This window comes from Amblyomma mixtum, chromosome 1, assembly GCF_055824585.1.
Source record: "Amblyomma mixtum isolate Tamu chromosome 1, ASM5582458v1, whole genome shotgun sequence".
NCBI classification, from domain to species: Eukaryota; Metazoa; Arthropoda; class Arachnida; order Ixodida; family Ixodidae; genus Amblyomma; species Amblyomma mixtum.
The window spans coordinates 163,168,384-163,182,932 of record NC_143012.1 but is presented as its reverse complement, the minus strand read 5'-3'; the positions used below and the strand labels follow the sequence as shown (position 1 = coordinate 163,182,932).

Sequence of the window (14,549 nt, the reverse complement as noted above, 5' to 3'; positions counted from 1 at the left end):
GACTCCAGTGAAAACTATAACATGGGGAAGCAAAAACTCCTAAGCAAAGTTGCGAGATGTCAGACCAGTTCGCGCTTTTCGTGTGATGAAACTCGCAGACCGGCAACTATGGGTGCAACAATTGGCTTAAAGCCGTCAACCGCACCACATGGGCAGATAAGTACCGCCGAGGTGGCGAATACTAACCGCGTACCGACGCATGGCTTTCTCTGCCTGCCCGCCCGATGTGATGTATAGTAGCGCGACTTGTAAGAGGTTACGTTCAAAGAAAAGTCTTCCGCCGTCCGCGTATTATCCACCTATTTGTCGCTGGATGTCGAAACTGGGAGTAGAGTTTTCAGAATTGCTGATCTCCATCTTACAGCACGATCATTTATGCTCCCTCTCCTTGAAATAACAGCAGCACCAGCGTCGACAAACTTGAATATTGTATTTCCGGTGAGGACAATACGAAGGACGAATACTGCGGCGCCAACTTGGCATTTACAATTAGGCAAGCCGGCGTTTTGGGATCGTAGGAAGGATCGGAACCGGCTAACCAAACAAAGAGGCGCTTTCGATCGTCGCAGTATTTTGCCACCTCGAAAGAGAAGGATGCGAAATTTCTCGATAGCTGCGTCTTGGCCTACCCTTCCATGATCTCGCCTAGTCTCTTTATGCAGCTGCCAATTCTAAAACTTGTCACTCTCTGCATTCTGAATGTCCAAAGCTTCCCAACTGCACAAAAAAAAAGAGGACAGAGTGCAGAAAATGCCATACAGAAGGTAGCAGCAGCAAACGAGGGCATGACGCTTATTGAAGTCCTAGCTAGTGAAGATGGTAGGGTCTGAGAAAATAACAGAGTGAGATTATACTAGAGGGATGATTCTGAAGGAAAAAACCAAAGCTCCGTGACTTTTTCTCCCTCTTCTAGTAGAGGGTAAGGCAGAAGTTAAGAAGCTGAATTGTGCAATTGTGAAGAAGTTGGTGCGACAGTTTGCAGTGGGTAAACCAAACCAAAACAGCTTAAGCATCGGGAACCCTGGTCCAGGGTGTCGAACCGGAATTTTTTCGGTTTCGGTTCGGGTTCGGGTTCACGCCTTTCGGGTTCAGTTCCGGGTTCGGCTCCAGAGCGACATTTCGTTCTGGTTCGAACCGGTTCGGATCGCGTCGAACTGGTTCAAACGGGTTCAGACTATAAAAAATTCTGAACACAGATTGTTTTCATTCAACCTTTTTTTGTACTGTTTACTTTTCTGTGTGTTATCAGTACCTAAAACAAAAACTACAAAATTTTCCCAATGCGAGATGCTCCGACTTTACCCACTTTAATTTACTGTCCGCGGCGAAAAGATATAAATTTACGCAAGAACAGCGAATTCAAATGAACTCAAAATTACTTTACAGGGCTCCGTCCTGTCCCCTTTCCTTTTTAACCTCTCCCTCATCAAAATTCCCCCCAAACTGGCACAAATACCAGACCTACATCACACGTTCTATGCAGACGACATCACACTTTGGGTAACCAAAGGATGCGAAGGCTACATAGAAGACACACTCCAAGCAGCAGTATACATCATTGAGGCATGCGCATGGCAATCTGGCCTCACTTGTTCTGAGCAAAAATCTGAACTCTTCGTGATCCGTCGTAAACAAAGAGGTAGGCGTACCACGACATCCCCCCCGCAAATAAACGTCTATGTTAATGGACGATCTGTCAAATAGGTACAGACCATGAGAATACTGGTGTTGTATTTACAAACAAATGGAAAGAATACTGACACACTCACTAAGCTAAAACGCACGGTAGAAGCGACGGCGCAATTAATCCGCCGCATAGCTAACCGCAGAAAAGGGGTGAGAGAAAGAGATTTATGCCGACTAGTGCAGGCCTTTGCGCTAAGCAGGATACTCTATGCCACTCCTTATCTCAAATTTTCGAAAGCAGAAAAGGACAAATTGGATAGCATGATACGGTAGGCCTATAAGGCTGCGTTAGGACTCCCACTAAATGCCTCAACCGAAAGGCTTATGAGGTTAGGAATACATAACACTGAAAGAAGCCCATTTAATGGCTCAAACAGCGCGATTAGCCAATTCCAGAACTGGCAGGAGTATTCTTACCAGGCTCGGAATTAACTTTCAACCTACGAATAACGATGCTAAAGTAGACTTACACCGCGACTATAGGACGGCCCTACTAATGAAACCACTCCCCAAAAACATGCACCCCTTACACCATGAGGGTAGAAGACAAGCACGAGCCAAAGCCTTACATAACAAATACAGACAGTGCGTTGGAACACATTATGTAGATACGGCAGAATACAAACATACCAATGCCTTTGCAATTGTGGTTGTGAGCGAGAATGGTGACCACGTCGTCTCGGCGACAATCAAAACGAAATCCTCTGAAACGGCAGAAGAGGCGGCTATAGCCCTCGCCCTAGCGAATACGCAAGGGAGCATCATCCTCAGCGATTCCAAAATGGGTATCAATAATTTCGCTAAAGGGCGAATTACTAACACCTCCCTTAGGATCCTTAACGCAACCAAATTCTCACCAAATTATTCGGAATCGATATGGGTCCCAGCCCATTCGGGGAATCCGGGGAACGAGACAGCCCACAATAAAGCCCGAGGTTTCGTCGACCGGGCAGTGGATGAGTCTGGCTCCCTGAATTTCACGAAGGACTCCATGATCACATATCATGATCTCACCAATCATTTTAAATTAGAGAGGAGAATTTTCCCCCCTCCAGACAAAAGACTTGCTAAAGAACAAGAGGTTACGTGGCGTCGTCTACAGACGAGATCGATACGCACCTCATCACTCCTCGCGCACATTTATCCAGATCTTTACAACCCAAACTGCAAACACTGTGGCCAACGTGCTACCTACGATCACATGCTGTGGGACTGCAAAATAGAGCCACCTCCGGGTGATCTAGTTACAGCTCCTTCTCTCGAGCGGTGGGAGACCGTGCTGGCTAGCTCTGATCCCAGAACGCAAGTTTTGGCGGTGTAGTGGGCTGACAAAGCCGTCGAGAGCTATGTACTGTCGACCACTTAACGCGACCTCTTGCCAAGCTCTTTCCGGCGAATGAAATGTTTTACAATCATCGGCTATGTATATGCAATAATCTATCTGATGAGGTACATCAGCAGAAAAGCTGATAGATTTTGCACCTTCTAAGCCCTCCAGCTTCAGCAGTTTCGGAGACTCAGTCGCGCGAGTAATTGGTCAGCCCTGAAGCTCGTGCTGCGCAGAGTAACTTACGCGGGCACCGTCAGCACTGCCGCTTGCGCCCACTGTGAGGGGAAGCTGCCCTGTTTCGGAAGGTATGTACAGTTAAGACACCTTTCCGTCACCCCCAAAAACGACTTGCCAGTCACTCCTCTTCCAGGCACGCCTCTTGCGAGCATCTCAAGAGCTTACATCTAATATTTCAATTGCATCACCTGTTCTACATCACCTTTGTAACTCGCGTCATATCTCAACCACCTATGACTCACTTTCTTTAATAACACAGCTAATCATGGCTTCTCGCTAGTACATTGTAAAATTCAAATTTTGGCCTATGCTAATCTCGTCGCCATCTCTTTCTGTGCTAAAAAGAATACGATAAAAAAAAGATGGCCAGGCTTAGCTTGGTTAAGCCAAGAATGCGTTGCATATTGCGCGGTCTTTTTGCGCGAGGTATTGCTTGGCGGCACTCGATTTTCTCAGCAGCTTTTCCTCCGTGACGTATGGATGGATGGATAGGAGCGCCCCCTTTGAAACGGGGCGGTGGCAGCCCCCAACATGCTCAGCCGTTCTTTTTTTGTTTGTTTTTTTTTCTTTTTTTATTTTTTATAAGTAGTTTGGTGACGTCACTTCACGTGGTTTGGTGGCTGCCCGGCCGCGCCCAAGGGCTGAACTGAGTGATTGCAATATGCTACGCATAAAAAGCAGGCTTGGATTGGTTGGGAGCGCTTCGTGTCTGCATGGACACAAACTTGCGCCATATTCATTGCTACGTCCGTTGTCACACTCTTGCAAGTGCTGTATTGTGCGAGGAAGAACGTAAACTCGCTACAGAGGATTTTTGTGACTTTCGGTGTCAAGACATCCCCCGAAATTTTCTGAGCGCTACACTCCCCTCCCCCTCCTTTTGACACCCCCCCCCCTCCTCGTGCTATTCACACCGCATCGATATATTAAAATGTAAAAACGAAAATAAGAAGAATGTCGGTTTGTTGACAAAAAATAGTTCCAGTTCTAAATAGGAAGCGGCAGTTATTGCAGAAAATAGTCACTCTTCTGCTCCATCGTCCTACGTATGGCACTACTTTTAACTGTAGGTACCGTTCATCCAATAAAACATCTTATCACGTCAGCCTACTTTTTCATCCTTTGCATTGTCCTCAAGTGGTCACTAACTGTCACTCCTCCGCGGTGGCTCAGTGGATATGGCGCTCGGCTACTGACCCGAAAGACACGGGCTCGATCACGGCCACTGCGGTCGAATTTCGATGGAGGCGAAATTCTAGAGGCCTGTGTGCGATGTCAGTGCAGGTTGAAGAACCCCGGGTGGTCGAAATTTCCGAAGCCCTCCACTGCGGCGTCCCCTCATAGTATGAGTCGCTTTGGGACGTTAAACCCCCATAAACCAAACCAATCTAAAACTATCGCGAAAATGAAAAGCGCATCTTTTTAAGCGCCTCTGCGTCCGGGTGCAGGTTCACATGCGTGGGATACAATGTTTCGAAAATGACATTTGTTTACAGTTGCTGACTTTGTCGTTGTATATTTTGTGATTCTAAATATCCGGTATTTTTCGTGTAAGTGTGTTTTTCCCTTTTTCTTGTGAGAAGATGAATGTCCTTCACGAATCAAATCCTCGGAGTCCTGTGTGCACTCGTATTATGTAGATATTATGGTTAACAGAGCAACTAACCGTTCGGCTTCAGTACAGCAGAATAACGACTAAGATATTGTTTGGGCACAGGCTCTCCTTCGTTTTATTTTTTAAGACGAAAGCCTTTAATGCCTCATACTATCGTGACCAAGTTGTGTTAGCAAGTGTGTGCGCGTTTCGGCATTACTACTTAAAAAAAAAAACCTGTGTCGAGGCTGGGAATCGAAGAAGGGCCTTTTGCATTTGAAGTGCAGACGCCACCACTCTTTTTTTTCTTTCTCTCATGGTATTTATTTACATGGTTTTGTACACAAAGTATATATATACATATCTGTGTGTGTATACACTAACACAAAAACAGACTATTTACAGAGCACCTAGGTAGGCGCTACGTCTCCCCCACGAAGGCTCAGGGTTTCAGCATGAGCAAAAGGCGCATCTAGTGAATGCATGGGTTCGACGTATAAAATAAAAAAATAAAAAAATAACGAAAGAAACAAAAATAGAAAAACGAAATCAAAAATAAAAGATGAAAAATAAAAATTAAAGAAAAAGTGCCCGAGGAAATGCTTTCGCCTCGCAGCACTTTGAGAGCCTAAGTGCCCTCTGAATTTTTTTTTTATCGCCAGCGTATAACTCTTTCCGAAAAATTCTTCTGGCTACACCACTGGCGTTGTGCCATGTGATCGATTTATGTTGCTGGGACTATTTAGTCTCTGGAGGAGCCGTATTATGGACTGCCACGCCAAATCAGCGCGGTCATCGAAATCTTTTTTCCGTGAGCAGTGCGCATTGGTACGGGGAGTATATGCTGTCCTGAAAGAGCCCCCTAGCTGGCTCACCTGTCTGGATGCATGTGTGTGCCTCCTAGACTTGATGTTTGGGAAGTGGGGACGTGCAGGGGTATGGTGGGCTGGTATTACACGGCCTGCTTTTTTGTGGCATGAATATAGTCCGATTTTCCTTTTCGGCACTATTTCCACGCGATAAAGAATAAATATCGTCGCCGCAGCTCAGTTGGTAGGAAGCACCGGAAGGAAGGAAGGAAGAACCGGACACAAAATTCGGAGGTCGTGGGCTCGGATCCTACCAGCGGCATGTTTTTTATTTCTTTTTAAGAAATTATCTCTAAAGCTAATTACCCTATCAAGCTCCTACTGATGAAAACCCTAAATTATTTCAAATAATGTACATCCCCTCCTCCTTGGTTTTAGTGACTGTTGGCTTCCGTCATGTGCGGCAGCGAGAGGCAGATACAAGCCGCCCATCAGAGAGAATTCAAGATACAGCAGTTCGATAACAGAGACGAGCTACCCGCTAGCGATTGGCATTCATTTTTTTTTTTATAAGAACAATTTCAGCGCACCGGCAAAACGCAAAATCACTTCATCGCAGTTATATTTCATTGCAGTAGCATCTGTCTGGGTGTAATCATTATTGGATCCTAGCGAGGGCATGTATTTCCGCACTGCCTCTTCGTGTCATTGCTATATATATTTTTTTCTAAGTATGGTACCGCCGCTACATGCCCGCCTTTCCTTGCTTATATCCGTCGCGTGCAGCAAAGAATGTTGGGATTCATAGGAAAAAGCACCAATTTATATTTCTTTGTTTTGTAATAATGGCATTAATATGTGGGGTCTAAACCGTCAAAGGGACGCGGAGACTATCAGGAAAGCTGTAGTGGAGGGCTCCAGATTAACGTGGACCAGCCGGGGTTCCTCAGAGTGTACTCAAATCGCACAGCACACGCACGTGTTTGGATTTCGCTGCCATCAAATCGCGAACTCGCCAAAGGTATCGAACCCGCGACCTTGCCATCAGCAGCCCAATACCACAGCCACTGAGCTATTGTGAGGGGTATTATTCAGTGTCTACCAAGGTAGATGTACTATGGTAGCGTAGGCTGCATAGAAGCCCATACGTTCAAAACATGGCGGCTTGTGGTGCGAAGCCAGCGCCGTCTTCGAAATGCGTGGACAACTAAAAAGTGACGTCATAATTAAAACAAAAACGCGACGTCGAAGTCACGTGTTTTAGTGACGTCATATTCGTGACGTCAGCGTCACGTGCTGCTTGGCGGGAAAAATAAACTGCTGAACGCCGCGACGCTTCAGCGCTACACCCGACACGAGAACGAAGAAAGAAGACACGACGAGTGCCGACCATCAACGCTATTTTTAGGTAGTCAGTTCTCGTTGTGCCTTTTTCCTTCGTCCTCGCCTCAGGTGTCACGCTGAATGTCGCGGGTGTAGCGCTGAAGCGATGAAATGTGACGCCGCCAGACAGGTTATCGCTCGCACATCGTGCAACCGCACACCTCTTTTTTGCGTACGGGGGCCCCATGGCCACAGACGATGCCCTTTTGGGGCAAAAGCGACAGAACCGCACCCAACCGAACGAAACTCAACAGAAGCGCTGGCAAAAGGGAAAAGCGGAAACTGTACACGAACGATGCACACCAAGAACTCGAGCAACAAGCAACGAGGAAAAAGTAGGGCTAGCAGAATCGAGTTTCAAACAAAAGGAAGCAGAATGGTCAAAAGATATCACCAGGGTATTACATCAGAGCACCGTCAACCTTGGCATCGTCCCGCTGCCATTGCCGCTGCTCTGAGCGAATGCTGTCATAAAACTTTTACAAAGCAAGCGCTATACTTTCTAACAAAATGCACACAACTAAAACATTTTAAAACGGAATCACTGCAATTGTTTTTGAATGCTTTTGAAACACAAAATATGTCCTAATTATTTTCCTCTTCTAGTCGTGTTTGTCCACTCATTTCAGTTTGGCGCTTTAGTTCCACCACTAATTTGATGTCGCTAGCACTTGGTTCTGGACCGCATTCAAGCCCCGGCTTCGCGACCTATTTCATTTGACCTTGTTTCTACTGTCTGAGACAAGGAATGCCTGCGAAAGTAAATGTTGCACAACGTGGTTTGGTCATTGCGCCTATTTTTCACTTACACGACACAAAGAAAGGGAAGCCATTAGTTCCTGTCTCGTCCATATCTTTGTCGTCCGTGTCTTTTCTGCGCCATGTTTTCAAAGAAGCCAATACTCGCCCAGTGCTTTACGAGTTAAAGTAGTGCTAACAATTCGATTAAAGCTGAACGCAAGCATGTGAAAGGGGGATAGTATTAAACCGAAGATTTAACGTGAATTTGGTGTAAAATGCTTTAGAATTACCAAAAGCACATTACAGAAGTGCCAATTAGCTTTAATTGTCATTTCGACTGGATGCCATTTTCGCACTGCCTTGTGCAGAGAGCTTTCGGTGGATAATTCTAAGCGCTGGCACATGGAATTTTGTCGGGGAAAAAAAGTATGCCATGTAACGAAAAATGCGCGGCTGAACCGAGTCCCGAACCGGTTCGGAACGGTTCCTTTGAATCGTTCCGGTTCGGGTTCAGTTCCAAGATGGCGAAAAAATTTGGGTTCGGTTCAGTTCCGGCTCCGGGCAAAAATACGGATTCGGTTCCGGTTTCGTGTTCAGGTTCGGTTCCGGTTCGACACCCTGCCCTGGTCAAATTAAACTATATTCCTTTTGTTATTCAGCACTGAAGTATATATAAAGAGAGCCGTCAGAAGTGGGTGCCAGTGTCTCACCGTAGACGGAGACAAAAATGGAGTCATTATACTTCTTCCTGGAGTGGTCCGTGCAGATGCAGGTGTACCACCCTTCGTCGCTACTCTGCACGTCGCGAACTGTCAGCAGTGACGTCACCTCGGACACCATGAAGCTCCCCTGGACGGAAGGTTTCTTCTTGAGGACGTCCTCCATTGGTTTGATGCGGGAGCTCTGGAAGAGGAGAAAAGACAAAAGCAGAGTCGATGCTGACAGACTTTGATTTATTCACGACGAACTCAGCTGCGTACAAGAGTTTGGTTTAATTGCATGCTAGTTACTGTACGACAATAAAATCTGAATGAATCTTTGCGCAAACACACACAAATAAGACATAGCGCAGTCTACTGTGGCGTGTATTTGTGTTTCCTATCTGTTCTAAGTCATTTGCAGAATGAGCCACTTCTCCAAAAGTAATATGTGCTTACATGCTCCCTTTTCTTTTCTGGCTTTCATGAATAAGCAAATTAGAAATCCTGCTTGAGCGGGAATAAACATGCCACGAGCAGCGGACAGAAATGACCGGGAAAAAAAAGGTGGTTAACTTTTGTGATGCAGAAGAAAGAAATTCTAGCAGAGATAGTAGCGTTGTTCATTCTGTGAACTCGGTCTTATAGCTCACTTTTTTGCAGCTTCAGAGTTTGCGCACATCGGTAGCATTCATATTCGTAATGGCTAAGGTAAAGCTTCCTCTTTTGTGCTTATCGTCCCAAATTAGGGACGGCTTGGGATTTCTACGATGGCTTAATACCCAAGGAAAATTTCACATTGTCACGCCCTTCGGAAAGTCATCCGAGAACAGGAGCGGTTTTGAATTTTCCCCACTGAAACGCATCTGCGGCGGCTCGAACTGAGCCAGCATTATGGTTCTCGACAGCCGAACGCAGTGGCCACCGAGCCACCACACGGGTTGTGCTGTTTACTTGTTCCCCCAACGCTTCGTCCTACATATGCTGATGCTGCCGCATTCGACATTTGATGCCGGCTCAATAATTATGATACGCTCCGTTTAACCGGGTTATGCTCAGATATCTATTTCTTCTCTTTTGCATTTATACTGCTATAAGAGTAATCACGTAATAGGCTGCCTTCGCAAAAAAAGCAGCCGAAACCTACAGTTCGCGTCCCTTGTGAAGAAAAGGGCGCTTGTAATTACGCGTGAGAAAAAAATACAAAAACTCGTTCCTCATGATTCGGTTTACCAATGCGAGCAAGCGAAGGTAATAGTATGAAATCGTCGAGTCGTAATCCGAAAATTGTGGTGTGCCGCCGGCTAGTGTAACAGCCGAGCGCCAAGTAATGTGAAAGAGCGGACGCGCCCTCCTCTCCCGGCGCCCGTCGGAGGGCGAGCCCCTGCTCGCCCGCCCCTTTCTAAAATAAATGCTTTTCTGTTCTCAGCCACCGGTCTGGAGGGTCGTTCTTCTCCGCGCTCGTCGAACACTCACGACATGGTGTCAGAAGTGGGACCCGGGCTTCGCTAAAGATATTCTCGCCGTCCTCAGCGGTCGGAAGGAACCGTGATGGCAGAAGCAACTGCGAGTTCGGGCTTTGCTCTGAAGCCGCCCACAGCTTTCACTTTCGACCGAGCGTCGGAATGGCCAGCCTGGATTCTCGAGTTCGAGGACTACCGCTACGCATCCGGTCTCAACAGGCAAGACCAGGAGACGCAGGTGCGGACTCTGCTCTACGTGATGGGCCGCCAAGCCAGGCAAATCTTCAGCACGTTTTCGCTCTCCGCTGAAGACGCAAAGAACTACGACCTCGTCAAGGAGAAGTTCGATTCGCACTTCGTTCAGACAAATAACGTTGTCTACGAATCAGCATGCTTCAACCGGCGTGAACAGGAGCCCACAGAGACGGTTGACCAATACGTCACTGTGCTGTACAACATGGCGGACAGGTGCGATTACGGTGAACTGCGGGATCGACTCATCCGCAACCGTTTTGTCTTGGGCCTCCGTGATAAAAGACTGTCAGAAGCGTTGCAGCTGGATGCCGACCTCACCCTCGTCAAAGCTCTCTCCAAGGCTCGACAGAAGGAAACAGTGCATCATCAACAGCAGCTACTTCAACTTCAAGCCGCGGAGGGAAGCCCATCGGTCAAGACGGAAGGCATTGCTTTGGATGCTGTTGCCCGCGCAAAGCACAAGGGAAAAAATCGCACGCGACCGGCCAGTTTCGCGAAGACGAGCAGCCAGTCTTGCAGCTACTGCGGGGGAACGCCTCACCCTCGTCCTTCGTGTCCGGCTAAGTCCGAAAAGTGCTCAAGATGCAAAAGTAAGGGACATTACGCTCGCGTCTGCAGAAAGTTTCCCTCTAAAGAAGTCTCAACACTCGAGCAGGAAACCTCAGCACTTTTTCTCGGCGCTGTCCATCAACCAGCCACTGCTCAGAACGACATCAGGCTCGCCGAAGTCGGCATTAACGGATTTCCATTGGTTGCCAAGATTTACACAGGGGCTCAAGTCTCCGTTGTGCCTGCAAATTTTGCCGCAGTTCCCAGAGATCTCCATCCGGTAAAAGAAACTTTGGCAGGACCGACGGGGAAAGCGCTTCAAGTTGTCGGAAAATTTGGCGCAACTATCAAATGGAAGAAGCGAAGTTCCGACCAAGTCATCTACGTCGTTCAACATCTCAAGCACCCGCTCCTTGGATTACCTGCTATAGAGGCGTTGGGCTTGGTGAAGTTCCTGTGCGCAACCGAACGCATTTAGGAGCGTTACTCCCAACTTTTCTGCGGATTAGGTCAGTTGCCGGGCGAGTACACCATTCGTCTCGAGCCGACAGCCGTGCCGTACTCCGTGACTGTAGCGAGGCGCATTCCTGTACCGCTACGAAAAGCAGTAGAGCAGGAAATACTCAAGATGAGGGAGCAAGGGATTATTCGTCCTGTTGAAGGCCCTACGGACTGGTGTGCCGGAATCGTTTCCGTGGTGAAGCCGTCAGGAGGAGTCCGAATATGCGTGGATTTCACTCGCCTCAATTCATCGGTCCTCAGAGAAAGGTTTCCTCTTCCGTCAGTGGAACAGTCACTCGCACTGCTAGGTGAGGCTACAGTATTTTCTCGACTTGATGCCAACTCGGGATTTCACCAAATTCCTCTTTCTCCGGCATGCCAAGAGCTGACTACTTTTATCACGCCGATAGGACGGTTCTGTTTCACCAGACTTCCCTTCGGTATCACGTCAGCGCCGGAATACTTTCAAAAACGCATGTCCGAAACTCTCAGTGGACTGACTGGAGTAGTCAATCTCATGGACGGCATTCTAGTTTTTGGCCGCGACCAAGCGGAGCATGACAAGAACCTGGACGCGACGCTAAAGCAACTCGCCTCATCGGGGTTCACCCTCAACCGCACAAAATGTGTTTTCAGTGTTAATGAGGTGACCTTCCTGGGATGCGTCATAAGCCGCCGAGGTATCCGTCCCGACCCTAAAAAAGTCGAGGCAGTCAAGTCACTTCCTCCGCCAAAAGACGTCGCGGGAGTCCGGAGGATCTTGGGAATGGCGAATCATTTGGCATGGTTTCTGCCATGTCTGGCCGAGAAAACCGCACCGCTTCGAGACCTCCTCAAAAAGACATCAGAGTGGACCTGGGGGCCTGCTCAGGAAGTAGCGTTCATGAGCATCAAAGACCTCCTGTGTTCAGAGAAGTGCTTAGCCAAGTATCATCCAGACTACCCTACAACACTGTCAGCGGATGCATCAGCCCATGGTTTAGGTGCAGTCTTGCTACAAACGCAGCCAGATGGATGTGAACGCCCAGTTGCATACGCCTCGAGATCCCTAACAACGGCAGAAACGCGCTATGCTCAGGTTGAAAAGGAAGCCTTGGCACTGACATGGGCAGCCGAACGCTTTGAAGAATACATCCGTGGACTCACGGCAACATTCCAGACTGACCATCAGCCTTTGATCACCCTTCTGGGAAAGGCCTCTCTGGATTTGCTGCCGCCACGTATTCAACGCTTCCGCATGCGCCTGATGCGCTTCACCTATACGATGCAGTATGTGCCAGGGAAAAGCCTTGCAACGGCCGACACTTTGTCCAGGGCACCCGTAACCAGCGACCTGGTAGCAGGAATGCTCACCTGCGACGAAGTCAGTGCCTACCTAAAGGGAGCTGTCATCGGACTTCAAAGTTCCGCCTTCGATCCGATCAAGAAAGCACAAAACGAAGACGAAATCTGCCAGCGTCTTCGGTGGTACTGCGTGCATGGATGGCCGGAAAAACGCAAAGTTCCCGCTCCTTTGTCACCATTCTGGCAACACCAAGCAAGTCTATCCCAAAACGATGGCTACTTGCTATATGCAACACGCTTGGCTATCCCTCAACACATGAGAGTAGAAATTCTCGCTCGCCTACACGAGGGGCATCAAGGAATCGAGCGCTGCAGAGCCAGAGCCAGGCAGTCTGCGTGGTGGCCGGGGTTATCCAGTGAACTCCGCCAAGTCGTCTCTAACTGCGAAATCTGCGCTAAAACGCGCCAGCAAAATGCTGAGCCGCTCCTGCCAACATCAATTCCCGAGCTGCCTTGGAACATGGTGGGCATAGATCTCTTTCAACTTCGTGGCAAGCAATACCTCATCTGTCTGGACTACCACTCTCGGTACCCGGAGATAGCGCTTCTAGCTTCCACAACAGCAGACGCAGTTATAAACCACCTCAAGAGCTTTTTCGCTCGTCATGGAATTCCTGTGACTGTGGTTTCCGACAACCGCCCTCAGTTTTCGTGCTCGGAGTTTGCGAAATTCGCGAAGACGTACGGTTTTACCCACATCACGAGCAGCCCCTTACATCCGCAGGCCAACGGTGAAGCAGAGCGAGCGGTGCAAACAGTAAAACGCCTGCTGAAGAAGGCTGAAGATCCTTATCTTGCGTTGCTGGCCTACAGAGACACGCCGGGACCAACAGGCTTCAGCCCTTCGAAACTGCTCATGGGACGACGGCTGCGCACATGTGTTCCGACATTTCCCGCTCTCTTCGCACAGCGGGGTAGCGAGAGCAAGCAGGCAGCCGCAAAGGATCGCGAAACCAAGGAGCAACAGAGGCGAAATTTCAACTCGCGACACGCCGCCAGAGAGCTGCCGGTACTCCCGCCCAAGACCCAAGTTTGGGTGAGAGACTTCGACTGCGAGGGGGAAATAGTAGAGCAAGCCGGGACCCCACGGTCATACTGGGTAAAGACAAGCCGCGGGACCGTGCGCCGCAATCGGCGGATGCTGGTTTCCTGGAAGCCATCGCAGAGTCGAACGACGCCGCCTCCTTCTCCCGCTTTCCTGGACTACGACGATGAAGACTGGCTATTAACACCAAGAGCGTCGCCGACAGGGGACGACGGGGGAGCTCGACCGCAGCGCGGCAGTAACTCACCGCCCGAGACATCACACTGCACTCAAGCTGCGGCTGCAAGGGCACCGGTTGCCGTGATTCGCTCCGGGCGTAGTGTCTTTGTGCCGGACCGTTTTGGGGGCATCGCCGTGGTATCGGCTAACGGAGGGGGATGTGGTGTGCCGCCGGCTAGTGTAACAGCCGAGCGCCAAGTAGTGTGAAAGAGCGGACGCGCCCTCCTCTCCCGGCGCCCGACGGAGGGCGAGCCCCTGCTCGCCCGCCCCTTTCTAAAATAAATGCTTTTCGGTTCTCAGCCACCGGTCTGGAGGGTCGTTCTTCTCCGCGCTCGTCGAACACTCACGACAAAAATTGCGAACACTATCTAATCTACAATTTATTAAAACCTTTCACAGAGATCTTAGTGCCTACTAAAGAAGATGCTCCCTTAACCCCTACGATATTCTCTATTGTTTCCCGCCCCGTCGTGGTGGCTCAGTGGTTACGGCACTCGGCTGCTGGCCCGAAGGACGCCGGTTTGATCCCGGCCGCGGGGGCCGAATTTCGACGGATTGGAAATTCTAGAGGGCCGCGTAATGTGCGATGTCAGTGCACGTTAAACAACCCCAGATGGCCCAAGTTTCGACCCAGGTGGTCGAAATTTCCGGAGCCCTTCACTACGGAGCAATAGCGCAAACAGGACAAGGGACAA

At 49.0% G+C, this 14,549-nt stretch overlaps 1 protein-coding gene across 1 annotated transcript in view; it reads right to left on the bottom strand.

Moving 5' to 3' along the window:
• The window catches only part of LOC149369607 (platelet-derived growth factor receptor alpha-like), an 81,155-nt gene that overhangs the window by 45,161 nt on the left and 21,445 nt on the right, over nt 1-14,549 (bottom strand). Inside the window, exon 5 of the mRNA XM_089559075.1 lies at nt 8,491-8,683. Coding sequence (XP_089415201.1) covers nt 8,491-8,683 — 193 coding nt within the window. The remainder of the gene's footprint in view (nt 1-8,490; nt 8,684-14,549) is intronic.